At 37.8% G+C, this 17,629-nt stretch overlaps 1 protein-coding gene across 4 annotated transcripts in view; it reads left to right on the forward strand.

Moving 5' to 3' along the window:
* specc1 (sperm antigen with calponin homology and coiled-coil domains 1) overlaps nucleotides 1-17,629 on the forward strand; it is an 87,556-nt gene that overhangs the window by 11,435 nt on the left and 58,492 nt on the right. For 3 of the 4 annotated variants that reach the window (XM_011483765.4, XM_078930425.1, XM_078930424.1), the window contains exons 2-3: nucleotides 8,179-8,363; nucleotides 8,484-8,619. In XM_011483765.4, coding sequence (XP_011482067.1) covers nucleotides 8,208-8,363; nucleotides 8,484-8,619 — 292 coding nt within the window. In that variant the 5' untranslated portion in view covers nucleotides 8,179-8,207. Of the gene's footprint in view, nucleotides 1-2,412; nucleotides 2,572-8,178; nucleotides 8,364-8,483; nucleotides 8,620-17,629 lie in introns of all 4 variants that reach the window. The other variant, XM_011483763.4, reaches the window with a different exon arrangement.

Here is a 17,629-nt window from a genome sequence, read left to right on the forward strand (position 1 = left end):
GGCCTTAAGGGACAAACAAGAGAACAGATTTTTTTTTGTTTCTGTGATTAAAACCACTGTGTTTTTTTTCCTTTTGATACTTGTTTGTTATTCTTCTGTTCACATTATTTAAATTTAGAAGTTTACAGTGAGCATTTAAAGCTCCGTTCTCACCGCCTTCAGCAATGCGTCTTAAAGCGAAAACTTTCAATAAAAAGTCTATGTAAACATGTGTATATGTGTGTTTCATGCTTCTTACATTCATGCATAGCTACACAAGTTTCTTTGACTGTTTTCAGGCTAGGATTAGTGTTAGGCGTTGCAAGTTTAACCAGGTCTTACTTTGACCAATCAGGGACTTGGATTTGGTACTTACGTTTGGATGGCGTCCCTTTTAATTTACAGAAGTGCCAGCTGTTTGAAAATTGATCATAGAGTTATTAATAATTGCGGTTTGTGTCCAGATGGAATTTTATGCCACCAAGTCTCTTATTTATCAGAATAGAGCTGTGAAAGAAAAAGCTTGGCACAAGATTTGCAAAACTTTCACAGCTTTGACATTTTGCACCAAGGCTACTGCAGGTTCTTGAACGTGCTTGTAACGCATTGTAGAATCCGCTCCACATGCACGGAGTGAATATAGCATAAAAGTGATTCACATATATCATTTTATATGAACCCAGATTTAATCATCACAAAAGGTATTTTACTCCAGACTGACTTTGGGTTTATTTTATTTTATTTCTGGCCTTCAAATGTGAAATTCACAATATTTGTGGCAAAAATGTATTTAGATATAATTCTGCTTTATGTGAAGAAATGAAAAGTATCCTATTGCAAAAAAACTTTTTCATTAAATAGGTAGTTTATTTGCATTTAATGTTATTAAAGGTTCAAAGAATGCATGCTGAATGATTGGCCTTCACACATTTTTACCAAACCAAATCTGGCCCTCTTTGCAAAAATAATATGCCAAACTTTGGTAGTTTACACCATTTGCCGATAAATATTATAGGGATAACTTTTAGTAATTTAGTTTTCAAAGCATTACAATTTTGTCAGATGACGAGTTCTTTTTTTAGCCGGTTATCTGAGTCACCATCATTGCTGGGTTTTTATTGCTTTGGCTGTGTTTTTCCTGTGAGTGGGGTGAATTCAGCTTTCAGAGACAGGAAAGCGAGCGTGACGCAGGCAGCACTTACTGCACAAACTCCACGTGTCTGCCATTGTCTTACTTAAGTGGGATTTTCAGTGGTCCCTCCATTCGGCCTCGAACTTCACAATGAAGCTGGAAACCCCTGAGAGCCACATTACCTTTTTTCACCATTAATCTTCACAGTTTCATATTCCATCATTATTTATTATTTTAATGCTTTCACACCCCAGGGACCTTCTACTTCCTGTTTTGTTTTCCTTACGTCTCTGATTTGTCACTTGAAATCTTGCAGTAAGTTTTGACCAAAGAAACAATTTAGAAAGAATCCTGCTGTGTTTGGAAACCTCTTAAACCACCAGATTCATATTCTGGATGCCAGTGTGGGTGAAGAGGAAGGATACAGATGAAGAGTAGTTGTCTTATTTTGGTATCTGGCACATAGGTTATGTGCTTCAAAGATAGATTTACTGGGTCAGCAATGCTCTCATTGCAGATTGGTTTTAAGATAGAGCATCTTTTATCTTTGTTAGGATGTTTGATTCCAAAGCCTAAACGTTCAGTGAGATCTGTGAGAATCTTTATCGCCACACAGGAACTTCTCAATACTTGACAGACACACCAGTTTTGTCCACTAGTTCATCCTGATTCATACAGAAAATCTGTATATTTAAAAAAATATGACAGCTGATGTGGCTCAAAAACAACATTCACTCTATTCCAACCCTTCTAATCCATTTTTAAAAACAGATTTAATGCCATGGGTGCGGTTAGATCAGGTTTCCTGGTTTACCACAAGCTAGCTCTACTGAGCAGTGCAGTTCTCTTTCTACCCACATCTTCCCATGGCTTTGGCATGCTGTATGTTGCTGGTTCAGTACTGACCTCCAACCCATGCACAAGTCATCCACCCTCTGAGACAAGATCGGCTTTTGTGAGCTGCTACCAACCATTTGTGTCCCCGCAAGCTACAGAAAAGGCTGCTGGTAGCTGAGCGTATAGATTTATTGTTGTCAAATATTTAAGACACAAATATGCAAGTGTGTACAGAAACTCCTTTCGGTTCAGTTTTCACAGTGAAACTGAAGGCTTTTTCTCAGACGACCTGTATGATGTCAGGTTTTGTCAAATTGAAACTACAGAGAGCCCAGAGTTATCTTGTCTCGTGTCAAAGATCCATTCCCCTTTCTGGGTCCTCATTTCTTCTTTTGTTTCTAGTCATCATGTAAGGAGAAGAAACATGACCATGGAGACTCAAACACTTTTCCCCTTTAACTCAGTGAGTGGTGAGGCAGCAGCGGTTGGGCGCTTGCAGCATTTCCTCTTCCTGACTGCTGTGTGGAGGAAGACAGCATTTGCTCGGAGTACTTTCATCAACTGGGCCACAAAGCATCCACGCTGAGGAGATCACCGAGGAAACAAGCCCTAAAACCAAACACGTGAGAGAACAACATTACTTATGTGGGGTTTCGTTAGAATAAATGTACAGAGGTTAAAGGTACGCTTACTTTGTATACAGGCTTTGCTGTAATTATACCTTTTAGAGATCGTTTCTTAGACAGACTCAGGAGATAAACGAGGCTTTCAGATATTTATACTTGTATGTTTTAGTGTCTTTTCAGATGTTTTCTTAGAGTGATCAACTTAGGGATGTTTGTGCTCAGACATGTAGCTAGTAGCTAATTTAGATTTCAATTTCCCCTTTTGTCTGTCAGAGCATACATACTGTAAAAGGAGCATTTGCAAAGCAGGTCATTGTTTGTTCTGCACTGAAGCTGTTTCCTAATTTTTAGATCACTGAATTGTTGTGGCTCTTTTGCTTGATTCCCTCTGTAACCCTAATTGTACCTTAATTTGGTGGCATAGTGATAATATTTAAACAGTGATTATAAATTCTTTCATTTGTGGGAATGAAGTTTAGGTTTGCATATATGATATACTGATTTTGCTGGCTGAGCAGCCGCTCATCTGCAGTTTGCATGCACAGGTGAGCACGAACGTCTTTACTGTTCTTGTTTCACATGCTACACTAGAATTTACTGAAAGACATAATTCATCTAAACTGTTTCATTTTTAATGGCATTAAGGGTGTATTTAGACTGGACACACTTGCTTCGCTTAAAGTGAACCAGAGTTCTCTTCCCTCGATAATCCGGAACAAATGTTCAGTCTGAACACACCTAAGCAGACCCTGGTCCGGGACCAGGAACCGCTCCCTCGGTCCGGACATACCGACTTTTCCAATCGGAATACACTCTGAAATAAAAAAAAATAAACATATTTAGTAAGTTTAGCTCAAGGATTGATTTGTAAATTAAAAAATGGTGTAAAATTGTGTAACATTTGTGAACTTTTAACAAATCCCAGAATTGTCCTTTTTTTAAAAACTTTTAATAAAACCTTGTTGTTGTGTACAGATTAGAATAATCTGGGTCTTTTTAGCTTCCAACTGACAGATGGTGTTAGTTGGTTTAAACTTCTGCCGTTTTCTCTTTATCTGTTCTCCGCAGTTTTGTCCATCAGCAACGGTTTGAGGAATTTAAGAACCTCCTCCACCACCTTCTGTCATTTAGTTTTAACATTCAGCTCTATATTTTTGAAAACGGCATTGAGGGGAAAAAATGAGTTTTTCTATTTAGTCACAAATTAGAACAATGTGTGAAGCACAAACACACTAAGGCGTATTTTTTTGTAAAATCTCTTTAAATTAATTTAGAAATACTGTGTCCACATTTGTATGTTTTTGTAGAATAGTCAGTCATTGGACTTATACTCCTTATTCAGTTGCAGGACTGCAGTCTCAGGCATTTGTAAGGTCTTTCAGACATATTTAGGCTTCACATTTGGGTCATCAGTATATAGTTTGGACACAAATCTGCCCTCTTGGAACCATGGCTCTGCAGAGTAAAATGACAAGGTTGCATTTGCAGAATTTATTTCTGATTTGTTCAAGGAAGAGAAAATGAAAGTATGTGAGGCATTTCATACGCTGAAGCCATTACACCTATGAACTTTGCTTTGAAACATTCCTTATATTTGCTTGTTTCTGTTCAGATCCAGTTTGTCAAAAAGTAAATCAGAATAGTTCTCCTTTAAACATCCTTTATTCTACTTCCTCAAGTTGCTAAAGTTGATGTCAAATCAGGTTAAGCTGCAGGTTAGGCTTGTGCTTGTGCCAGCTAAAAAGGTTCAATGGTTTGACTTGGATGTCAGACAGGAGTTAGTCACAGGATATTGCCTGAAGAAGCCTTTGGTATCATATGAGGAACCACCAGGAAAACACATGCTTTCATTCATTAACATAAATAGTGTAATGCATTTGTATCCAGGCAAACTTTAGCACACATAAACTTGATAAACAGAACATTTAAAAGGAATAACAGTACCTTCTTTTGTTTATGTATTTCTAATCAGTTATATGTAACCTATTCTAACCATGTTAACTTTGATATTCATAAAGCTCTGCCTGTGTGTTTATTTCTTCTGTTTTTGATTTTTCCATCACTTTATTTTTTTTTAAAGAACAAAAATCCTTAGGTGTCATATTTTTGACAGTCTGGCTATTGTATAGTTTGAAAATTAGTTATTTAAATTAAACCACAAGAAAGAAAATGAAACCAACAATCGCTTGATTACACAAGCAGTTGACAGAAAAGACACTTGTTGGATCATTTTTCAGGAGTCTTGTGATTTCTTGTTGTTGCACACCCCAATAATATTTTTTTTTTGCAGTTCTGAGGAAATGGTTTGTATTTTTGGTGTTTTTATGTACTTAATTGTAGTTTGATTTACATTTTGAAGTAATATTAGGCTCATCTTAATAAATCCTCTTAAAACAGTCAACTTCGATTGAACCTCATTATTACATCCTTAAAATGAAACAGAAAATTACAGTGTTTCTTATCTTTCTCAATGCTTTTATTTTAGTCTTAAATCAAGTTTTTCTGTTGTCAGGAGTAATAATGTCCTTATTTCTAGGTCCTAGCTCGTAATGGGACAACAATTTATTATAAAGCTGGAAAAGCTGCAGACAAAAAAGAAGTTAAAACAACTTTAAACCTGATCAGATATCTTGAATGTCTGAAAACAAAGTTTTAAATCTTTGCATGTGTTAAATAGTTTTTAGTTTTTATTATTAGTTATTTGCTAAGTATATCCTTGAGTGCTTTCACATTTAGTTCTAGAAAGGGCAGCATGATGAAAACAAAATGCAATCTTCAAAGGTCTGCAGGTGGGGAACATGTATTTTTTTTCTTTATGATCTTCCGTTTCTCTTCTGTTTATGTGCTTTTAGGTTGTGTTCCATTAGAGCTCCACTGTTTTCTAAACCCAGAGCATCAGTTCGTCACAATCAGAATAGTGACTTTTGTTGTCCTTTGGAAGCTACAGAGCTTTTTACCATTAGATTCAGTTGATTTCTCTAATTTTCCTTCCAGTTCCACTCCCATCAGATTCATTGATTTTTACCATTGTGCCACGTCTTACCATAGATGTGTATAATGGGCTGCACGGTGGGGTACTTGTTAGCACTCTCACCTCACAGCGAGAAAGCTCTGTCTTGGTCCTTTCTGTGTGGAGTTTTCATGTTCTCCTCGTGCATGTGTGAGTTCTTTCCGGTTTCCATCCACAGTCCAAAAACATGCTTCATAGGTTCATTGGTGATTCTAAATTGTCCCTTAGGTGTGAATGTTAGTGTGTGTGGTTGTTTGTCTCTGTGTTGCCGTGTGAAGCGGTGAACCGTCCAGTGTGTAATGCACCTTTGTCTGATCGCAACTGAGATAGGCTCCAGCAACCTAAAAAGAATTCAGCGAGTTTGGACGGATGTGTTTACACAGAGCTGGCTGATGCTGCTTTCTCCAGCAAATCAAAAAGGGATCTCTGGTTTTACTCTTCCTTGTTGCAGGAAGGGCTCCAGTGGTGGAGTTACTGGGGAAAATTGATGCTTTCATGTTAGATGCTGATGGCTTTTAAATTTTAGAATACCAGAAAAGGCCGGTGGTCTAGACACAATAGTTTCCAATTAGCCTGTCTATTATCCTCTTAGCTCCATAATCCAAGTTTAAAGAAGCTGAAATTTTGAACCTTAATATTTTGATCAGTTTTTGAACTTGATCTAGCTTTTATTTTACCTCTTGTAAATACAATCAGTAATGTTGCAATTGGAAGGAGTGAATTCAAATGTAAATTTTTGGCAGTTAATGCAAAATAGACTGCTCTTTAATTTAAGCCTATTTTAGGTTTATTCGTGTGGCTTCCTAGACCTGCCAACTTTTCATTAAAGCTTAAAATGAGACAAAAGAAAAGTCACTCTATACGTCGGCAAGTCATAAGATCAGTTAAGTGTAGTTTTGTGAAAGGGTTGTGTGAAATAAAGCACCACGAGGTAAAAAAAGACAAATTAAAAAGTAATAAAAAAAACAATTTTAAAGATCAACACAAAAAAATTATTCACCTTATTAACATGAGATAAAAACTGAACTTCATACAAAGACTGGCTGGCTCCTACTTGAAACACAGCTCAAGGCCTGCTATTTTAATAGTCATTAATGATGATAAAGTTCCATTCAGGGCCAAACTTGTTTAGGCCCACCTCACATTTGAGTGGAGCAGCACCATGACCCGCTTTTGCAATTGTACCCAGTGTCTGGCCCAATCTTTCTCCTGAAACCTGGTAGAAATAAATCACTAACTATTTTGGTTTACTTACTTTTCCTATTAAAGGAAAGTATTAGTGCAGTGTTTCCTCCACTATTCAAAAGGCACAAGACCCTTTTCTCTGGAACTTTTTTCTGTTAACTTTTTAATCTCTATATTGCAGCAATCAGAAACTGGTTTGGCTGAATATGAATTTTTTCTTTAATAGGTCTAAAAAAGATCTCAAAATCGCTCTATTTTGTGTATTTCCTGTTCTGTTTCAGCACAGGCTAGGAGAAAATCAGACCACATTTGCCTCTGTCAGTTTCTGAAACATATCTTCATGGATGTCTACTGTATCTTATTGTCTGCCTGTTTTGGCACTTACAACAAAGGAAATTCGTGATCCAATCGAGCCTCGGATCCATCTTAGGCTCCCGGGCTGGATTCACCATTGCTCTGTATTATCACTGTCGAATGCTATAACCTTTCAGAATGATACAAAAAGCCACAGACTCAAAGTGTACTTCCAAATTTTAAATGGACACACTTAAGCAGCACTCACTGCAATGGCTTCAAAACTGTGGTACGAATGCTCCACCATATCTACCACAAATGGACTCTTGCCTTTACTAGCATTTAGGAAGTCCTATTAACAGAAATGCATGTTTTTTTGTGTTAAATAAAACTTGAAATGAATTCCCGCAAGCCATCAGGACTCCAACATCACCAAGAATATGATTTATCTATACTTTATTTAAAAAGCAGATACCGCTGCAACCGCTGATGTTGCTTCTAACTGACCCTCTTGTTGCTCTGCAGAAACCCAGTTGTTAAACTGAGTCAGGCCCAATCGTTCTTAATCTGTTCCTGCAACAAAGAATCCCACTTAATATAATTGTCTAATCAATTACCACAGCCTCTGCAGGCCTAAGTTATGGACCTTACGAGAGTTTCTTCTGCCTGAACGGGTTAATTCAAGCAAAATGAAACTGGGAAAAAAGTAACGTTAAGTGTACTTTGGCTTAAGAGACTGAGAAATCAATCAAATGCGTGAGAGTTGGCAGCCCTGGATTTCCAGTTAATTTCATGTATTTCAGCCGTTTTTACTGTTTGTTGCTCAAAAAGCAGCAGCTCTCTGTGACAAACTCCTAAACTTTAGTTAGTACTGTATTGAAGATAAAGATGCTGCACTGCTATTTTTAAACAAATCTCTCATTAAAAAATACTTATTTTTGTGTTAGCACTGCAACAGAGCAGTGACCTGTTCAGGGTGAACCCCGCCTTCACCTGACAGTTGCTGGGTTAGCTCCAGCAACCTGTGAACCAGAAAAGGGATTTCGTCAGTTTGGAAGATGGACGGATGAATATTTTTGAATAAAACGATTCCTTCTTTCTTCTGTTGTTCTTAGTGTATGAAGAATTTCCTGACAGCGCAGAAATGCTCAAAGCGGGTGGTACTAAAGCGGGGCTGCCCAAGCCAGGAACCCAGGAGCGAGTAAGGCACACCTCTCTGGCCTCTCCATCCTCCACCTCTACAGCCACGAAGACCTCCAGATTCTCCAGCATGTCCGCCTCCGATCAACGCAACAGCAAGGTGAGCTGCAAGCACTCGTCAGTCTCAGCTTTTCAAATGAATGGTGGTGAAGCAACTCCTCAACATTATTATCCAGACACTACACCTAAATATTTAGCTGACCAACGCGTGTTTTTGTAGCTGAAAAGAGCCAGCAGTGATGATGCCTTAGCAAAGCCGGCACAGGGAGCTGCTGCCTCAGGATCCCGACTGAAGAAGACTGTGACCTCAGGAGCCATCTCTGATCTGGCAGAGGCCCGCCCCCGCAGTGTTTCAAGTAAGAGAACTTAAGCTTTGACAAGCATCTACTGTTTATTTTGTTTGATTGTTTTTCTAACTCTGGACTTGAATTAAATACAAGCAGCCACCAGGTGGCTCCAGGGCTCTGTAAAAGTTTCCCCACTCCTGTTCTAAGATGCTGCTGACATGTAGCAACTTGAAGGGAAGATTATTGGGGGGTTTTTCTCTCTCTTTTTTTCCAGTTTTTTTCTTCCTATTTTTCAAAAGGACATGGTTAGACACAAAGATTTTTAAAGTTTTGATCAAAAATGGACATTATAATTTCAAACCCTTAAATGACAAAGTCTGCATTTTCATTTTGCGTGTCTGTGTGAGGGATTTCGATTTGACGGTACACGGTAACGGCGTAGCCTTCCGGTCGAGTGTCCATCCTGAGACTGAAAGGTCGTGAATTCAAATCCACAGTCGAGTCATATCAAAGACTCTAGAAATGGAAATACCAAATGGTTTTCAAGCGGAGCTGTGTCTACAGCTCACTGATCCCCAGGGTCCAATGCAGACAGCAAATTTCAGACACCCAGCTGTGCGACAGCTAATGGGACTTTAATGAACACATGAAATAAACGCTCTCTTCTTTTCTTAATTAATAGTAAGAATTTAAGTGAAATTAACCCGAATTTTATTCATATTGAGAATTTATGTCACCATTATGAGTTTGAAAGTTTTCTGCATGAACTGATGTTGACTAAAGGTTAAAAATGAAGTCTGTTTCATATTAAATCGTAGCTTGACGCATTGCTGTGTTTATGCACATTGTAGCCTATATAAATGTTATTCTCGGCTTGTCAGAGGCCTCAAATACAGATGTAGTGATTGAATATTTCATTACAAAAGAATCTTACAAATCACAGGAAAGAGGGCCTTTAGACTCTTTTATAGCTAGTAAAATTCAGATTAGCATTTCTCTATTTTAGCTGTATTAAACTACAATGTAGATTTGATCACTTACTGTTCTGACTGTTTCCTGCTAAATATACTATTTTAAGCCTAATTTTGCAATTGGGTAAATTACCAAATTTAAGGTGTCAAATAAATGGTTTTCTGAAATTTGTACAATTTTTACTTTTTATTGTATGTTGTTGTGTATTCATGCATAAAATAGGCTTTGAGGCTTGAATTGAATGTTTTCTGTTTCCAACAATAAATACCTTCAAACATTGTTGTTAGGGTAAAAACCAACATGCTCAGGTTTTTTCCTTAAAGAATTGCTGCTTGTTGCTCCATCAGTCTCCCCACAGAGCAGATGGGTTACTCTGCCGTCTGCAAGACACCAGTGCACAAATAGACATATCGAGTCTGACAGTGGGTGGATAAGTCAAACGGGTCGGAAGAAGCACACTTACTGGCGTGTAAAAAACCAACACTGACATCTGAAAAGGCAGCAATGCTTAGCCACGTGTGTAAGCTTTGGCAATCCTCTTCCTCCGTTAAATAATTGTTTTGAATTCTGACTTTTAGGGTCCTGAATATCTACACATGGGCAAGGATGAAATTTGAACATGGATTGGAGGAATGTTTTGTAGCATTTTGGACCTTCTGAAATGCAGCCTATTAAAACTAGAGTTTGGATTGATTCATGTTGAAGGGCAAAACGTTCAGTGTTCCCCCACTTACTCGTGTGTCAATATTCGCGGTTTCACGTATTTGCAGATATTTTTGTCAGTCACGTGACTACTCAGGTTCATCACAAAAACTCGGACAACTCAAGACACTTGTATGAGCCTTTTGCATCCGAGGGAGAGGAGCGGAGATAAAGAGCACGCCGGCTCTTCTGCTTCAATGCCGGCTGCAAAAGAATATTTAACAGCGAGTATATAACTCTATATCACTATAACCGACGTTTGTGCCCCTGCATGAAGAAATGGGATCAGCTGACTCAGAAATGGATGGAAAATATCCTGAAATGCTGAGGAAGATAATCGCGGGGAATAATTATCATCCAAATTAATGAATGGTGGATGAAAACGGCCTCCTCTGGATGAAGCGGAACTCAAAACACGCTGCTGCCGGACTGACGCGCCATGCCGACGCTCAAATTGCACTGCAGGACCTCCGGCACTTAACTGATTAAGGAGGAAGCACGAGCTCCTGGTTTTAAGACGCAGAGAAACAGTGAGACACTCCTAATGTGCGTTATTAAGTACGCTACAGTATTGCTCTGAATAAAAAAGAAACTCTTTATGTTAAATAATATTCCTGCGTTCTATAATAAATCTTTCACAAAGCATCAAAAATGTTTCAAAAGGGTTTTTGATGAGGAAGGATCGGACATTCTTTGGCCATGGGGTGGGTGGGGTGGGTTTGGGTTGTTCTCTGTATTACCAGATTCTTTGTATTTGTTGGTGTCTCTGGTCCCTAACCTCCGCGAACACAGGGGGAATACCGTAAAATATTTACTTTAATAAACGCAAATGGAAAGAATTAAAATGATCATCTTTGTATTTTGGAATACAACTCGGTTAAGTATCTCTTTATCTCTGTAAAGTGATTAAATTGCACACACACACATGTACATAAAATGTATTTGATTAAATCAAAAACTTAGAGTATAAATTATTAGGTTTGTAGAGGCTTAAAACAAAAGCAAAGATTGCTAAAAATTAAAGGGTCAATTACAATAACAACAAACAATAAAAAAAGGGATTGTAAAATTTGTTTTACTCGTTATTTAAGCAGGTTCTAAAGCTGTCCAAACCAAACTGAGCTATATAGTTAAAAAATGTAATTATTTTTATTTAGTACACACAGGCTGATGGGATGCGCACCTACTAATAGTTCAAGCTAAAAAGTTTGAACTGATACGCATTCTGACCACGTCCTCGTCAGCCCCTGTAGCATGTCAGCCTGAATTAAACGTGTTAGTTTTACTAATGGAGGGTCGTTTCTGTCCTACTTGGCACTTTTCCAACTCCATCATGCTGTCACCATGCAGTGGGCAAACCTAACTCCCTTCTGATGACTTATTAAAAACATTTCATCAATAATTCAGCAAAGCCTACTCAGGAAGAAGTCCCTCTGGAGCATATATGGAGAAGAGATGGGGATGTGTGCAAAAAAGTTGCCTTTTCTATAAATAACTAGCTCGATGGGGAAGACAGCTAGGCATAAATGTGTGTTCTTCATTCACATTTGCTTTGAACCAGTTAAGCATTTCTGTCAGTCACTGAGTTTAGTTATTTATTCGGTTATTCCATTTTATTCCACATTTCTTTCATGTAAATATTGTGATATTCAAAAACAGTGTGTATTAGTAGCAGCCTGCATTGAGGAAAATCATTTTTAACACTTGATTTTACATGAGATCACAGCAGAGAGGAGCTCTTCCCACAAATGGCAATTTTAAGGTTAAAGACAAGCTTTTTTAACACTGAAAGTGCTCAGAACTGCAGTTTATCTGCTTTTATTCTGAAAAACACTCTGCAACACATCAGGGCAAAACTGTCAGAAACATCCTTCCCACACTTTCTTCAAAAGTGGAAGAAACCCAGACAAAGTGAACAAACGTGTAGGACAAAAGCAGCAGTGCCAAAATGCAGCATAGCTGTGACACTGGCAGACATGAAAGTAAAAAAAGAGGAAAACTATGTTTAAAGCAAAAAAGGAAGATTCCTCATTTGTTGAGCAAATGCCAAAGAGAGAGAAAAAAGTAGTGAGAGGAGTGGCATGTTTCACTCTCAGTCAGGGGGCGCAACTACCTAATTTCATAGGGGTATGGGGCCACATTAACACCCCCCCCCCCCCCCCTCACACACAAACACACACACACACACACACACACACACAGACATAAATGCACATAAACAAAACGTCCCATCCACCCCTCCTAAGGCTTTCGAAACATCCACACAACACTTTTATTGTTTAAATCTATAATTCTCATTACTTTTTATCTGAATGGATATGACCCAGCAGAACATTTTTGAGCCATTTTCAACCATGTTTTGCCTCAACGATTCCCCAAATTTGTGTGTTGAAGGCCATTTAGAAGAATCTTCTGAGTAATGCCTTCCCCTAGCCCCCTCCTCTGCACCTCTCTGTTCTTCTCCCTCTTCATCATCAGCTGATCGTCTCTCTTTCTCTCTATCATCATAATCATCATCTGAACCTCTCTCCTCGTTCTTCTCTGTTGGGACTGACTTGTCATGTATGCTTGCACTTGTTTTCCCAAAATAAGTGAACAGGTGGTGAGCAGAAGTTTAAACCAGAATGAGCATCTAGGTTTTTGTGACTTTAATAGTTTAATTATTGCTACCTGAAGTGCTGTTTCAGTCACAGGATAAAAACTTTTTCAGTTTTCACAACTTCGGTTTGGCCGGCGCCCCATGCGACATATATGCTGCATACCCACTTTTTGCGCCACTGCTCTCAGTATGACTAAAATTGAACAAGTATAAGTGTTTTGTCCAAAAAATGAGGAAAATAGATGAGAAACTCTTTTCTTAGTTGGATAAACCAGTTATTTCTGAATATTTTGTCTGTTGGATCAAAACAGTCATTCACGTGAACCCGTCACTCGTTTACTCTGTCCCATTCATACATCACTACCCTCCCTTTTATTTTTGGCTAATCACACAAGAGTTGTCTAATGGTGGATATGACAGGAATTCGGCTTGAGTGACACGCCTGAAGTGAGTCTAAGAGGCCTATATTTAGGCCGTGAGACAGTACGTGACTTTTGTCTCTGTCATGCATGCAAGACAGGTTTTTGCTGCTTGGGCATTATTGAACAGCCTCAAAGCAGACTAAGCTGCCTATCACACCTTCATTTGGTTTTGTTTGCGATATATTACACTGCACAGTTGTAAGTGACCCAAAGATCAGAGCAGGCCATACTGTTAAAGAAAAATGTCAGTGAGGGTTTATTATATTAAGGGTTGTGTTGCCTGAAAGGAGCTATGACCATATAGGGGAAAAAATAAAAGCAATGAGTCATCCTTCCTTTTGATTAGTGTCTTCATTCTTAATCTCATTTTTCCAACCTTTTTCAGACTAGCATTTTATTGAAATTATGCTGATGGGCTGCTTTTTTCTCCCGAAATGCATACCACACTCATCATTTATTCTTTTGGTTTGCTTCCACTCTTTGCTCTACTAGAGACTCCATGTGCATTCAAATTCATTAGATTAGATTTAGATTTTATTTGCAAATGAACCAAGACTTTCATTTTTTAAAGACCCAGTCAAAAAATTTGTTTTTTCTGTGTTTTTAACATGTTCCTGTGGGATCTTTTTAGGTTAGAAGACAATTATGAAGAAAATTTGGCTTAAAAGTGCATTTTTAAGTATTTCTTTATTCAAATTATTGTGAATTAAGAGAAAAAAATTGTATTTGTGAAACAGAAAAAAATGCTGTGTAGGCCACAAGCTCAGTGTTCTACTCAATTCTAGATTCACGACTAGATCCATGTGAGTCTTTGTTTTTCTTGTCTGAACTGGAATCTGGCCTCAAAACTGAACGGCTGGATAGCTCCAATATTACTCGTCATTTTTGTTGCACTGCTAAAATGTTAGGCTGGGGGTATGAGGGGCAGTAACCTAGTGGAAAAAAGTGGAAAAAATTGGTGATATTGGGGGGGCAGGTTTGATCCAACAATTCCACCCACTACTCAAAACTCCTTCTGCCGTGCAGACACAATGTCTTGGAAAGCGACACAGGTTTTTCGATTTTGACTGAAAATGACACAGTAATTGTAATTGGTGCTGTCATGCGACTATTTTTTGTGTGCGATTAATTAATTGTGACCTGTAAATTAAATGATCTAAGTAATCTATTTTTTAACAAAATTGTTTTTAGCCTAATAATTGCTGTAAAAAGCCTCAATTTGAGATGTTTTCTTTGACATTCATAACATTGTGTTGCAGTAAAAGATCAAATTCAATTCAGTTTCGAACAAGAAAAACTAAAACACAAGAACAAAACATCCGGTCAGGGAGGTTCTAATTTAACACATAAAACAGAAGGAAGATTTTTCTGAGCAATCCAAAAATATTGACCACAAATGTTTTAATTCCAAAAACATGTTAACATACTTTATTCCACAGTTTACCCTCCCATGCGATTAGCCCTCTACTTACCCCATTAATTAATGATGACGAACTCCTCGATGAGCCTTATGCCTTGTTTTTTTATTTCAGAACACAACAATAGTTATTAGATCAAAAATTAGATTAACGTGATTTTAAAAAAAAACGCTCTAATTTGTCTGTAATTAATTGATTGCGATTAATTCGATAATTTGACATTTATCAAAAGACCACAGGAAGCGCTTTTAAATTAGATCCAAAGTTGATCAGAGTGGAACTTTAAGTGAATTATAGTTTGATTGTTTGCACCAAAATTCAAGAGAGCTTGCATATTTCACAAATCTGAAAACCAACTTGGTGCAAACAGCCCATTATGAATGGGCCAAAGCTGATGATTTAAGCAAAATCCGAATTTTCCCCTACCCCTTCGGCTTCTCCCTACCCCTACATTTATCCCTCCAAGCAGAGACGTATGAAAAAATAGTGCCTTCAAATTCAGATGTTACTACCACTCGATGACGTCTTGTCATCTATTTTAGCGAGTAGCTGCAGACGCGAAAATGCATAATAACGTTGGTTTTATAACTTTATAAAGTCATACGAAAACAAAATGTTATAACTTACATTTAGTCGTAAACCTCTGTGCTTCAGAGCACACCCACGTGACGAAATGTGTTTCTCCTCCACATCACAAGCTCGACGTGGAACACCCAACCGGCAGAGGGATACCCAGCCCTAAGTCGCTATGGCTCCCCCTTTAAAAGAACAAGTTCAGACACCACTACAGCTCCAAATGCCCTTACATCGGGAGGAGCCAGAGGGGTATGGAATGAATTCGCTTTCACCCTCACATTTGACTACATTTGAACTCTTCTGTGATTTTTTTTTTTCTTCCCAAGGCCCAATGAAAAATGCTTCAATATGATATTTCAAAACAGCTTTTTTAATGTTTATTTTTTAAGAAAATCGTAACTATGTTTATTTACTTATGGTGCTGTTCTGTTGTCAGATTAGGGAGATGGTCTATGGTTGATCTTTGTGAAATTTTGGCAAAAAAGGAAATGTAGGTTACCCTACAAATATCAGACTGAATGAACAGCCCAGACAGCAGTAGCATGCTGTCTCTGAGGACCATGTCTGCCTTTGGTTGTCAGAATTTGAGAGGCAGAAGAAGAGAGGTATGGTGTTCCCCCATAACTGTCAGATAAATTAATCAAACATGCTTCAGTCCACTGAGACACATGATTCTGCATACGCACTCAGCCACAGCAAAAAAGATCGACTCTCAGTAAGATTGTGAAGGCATGTCCATGCTTGTGCAGTTCAAACTCTTCCTCTGTTAAAATATTGAGTCTACAGAAATGAATTCACATATATAGTTTATCAAAAATTAGCCTTTAAAACTGGAATTATTGTATACATTTGGTGTTAACTCTGATAACACACCTGACCTCCTTTTCCCACAAGCTTTTGCATCAGTGGAGCAGGAGAATTCAATCTGATATTCAAGAGGAGAGAAACGGTTTCCCCAGGTTTTGAAGTATTCCTACTTCTTCCAAAAAAAAGAGCTTCCTGCAGTGAAGAGAACATTCTTAGGTGGAGGAGAAGCATGTTTGTTTACAGAGGAGAACCAAGTTCAACTTCAAGTAGAGCAAGAAGACATTTCTGAAAGGGTAAAACGCTGAAGGAAACGGTTCAGAAAATGAAATTGATAAATTAAAGAGTTGATAGTGAGGGCCACTGCGTCCAGGACAAGTGGAAACTGGCTTATTTTTTGCTGAAATCTAAACAACTGTGTCTGCATAATATGTCTTGAATATGTTTTCAATAAGTTCAATATCAAGAGGAACTACTAGACAAGACCTGCTGACTGGAAATACACAATGCGAAAAATTGACAAATTCACAGTCATTTTGGTAAACATGTATTTAGATGTATTTGTTTTCTATGTGAATAAATGAACAGTGCCATAAAATTTAATGTGATAAAAATGTATCAAAGAGTGCTGGTCAATTGGTCGGCCCTTAAACATTTACACCTCACCAAATCTGGCCCTCTCAGATTTAGTCAGGACCAGTAACAGAAAGTTTGGACACCCCAGTCATAAACAGAAAAAAAGTTTGCCCTGTTTCAAATATCAGATCTCTTTTTTTAACAATTTAGTTACAGTTGAATGGAAGAAAGAAATGTTATTTACAAAATCTTTCAATCTTTTTTTTTAGGTATACAGGTTTTTCTTAACTGATTTACAACAAAAATGTGTTATTTTGGTTTTAAAATGTAGTTCTTGCAATTGATTAATTAATCGGGGGCCTACAGGACGTTCACACAAACCAATTTTCAAGACACCAGTGCTTTTTATGAAGATAAAAAATCCATGAGAAAGTTCTACTGTTCTTAAGAGCAGAAAGGCGTCTGCTTCCAGCTGTGAAGCTCTCTTTAAAATCACCATTCTGCAACATGTTTTGAAAAATATATAGAGAAGATAGTCCACTAAAGTCAAGGGAAAAGGAGATGAAAGGAGCCATGTCAGCGAACCCAGCACTAGATCTCATAGAACTGTTTGTGTTTTAGTTACACCACACAAGAACCATATGTCTTTTATTTTTTGCGCCATATTCAGATTCTTCAAGAGGAGATCATCGTGAAGCGTGAATTTTTTGTATTTTATTGTTCTTATTAGTGCATAGACCTTTTTGTCTCATATTTTTTAACTACCGGTATAATGTCAGCATGATGGCTACTATTTTGAAGAAGTTTTCGTGATCGTTTACTGTTTTATAAAGATGTGGTTAATTTCAAGTGATTGCCTAAATATGTATGTCCATGTGGTTTAGGCTATCACATTTAACAATGAATTTTTTTTAAAAGGGATGCAGCACGGTTTACACTCTATCTGGTTCAAATCCTGGTGGGGACCTTTCTGTGTGGTGTTTTCATGTTCTCCCAGTGTGTATGGGTTT

This window comes from Oryzias latipes, chromosome 14 (assembly GCF_053564925.1).
Source record: "Oryzias latipes strain Hd-rR chromosome 14, Olatipes_Hd-rR_3.1".
Classification (NCBI taxonomy): domain Eukaryota; kingdom Metazoa; phylum Chordata; class Actinopteri; order Beloniformes; family Adrianichthyidae; genus Oryzias; species Oryzias latipes.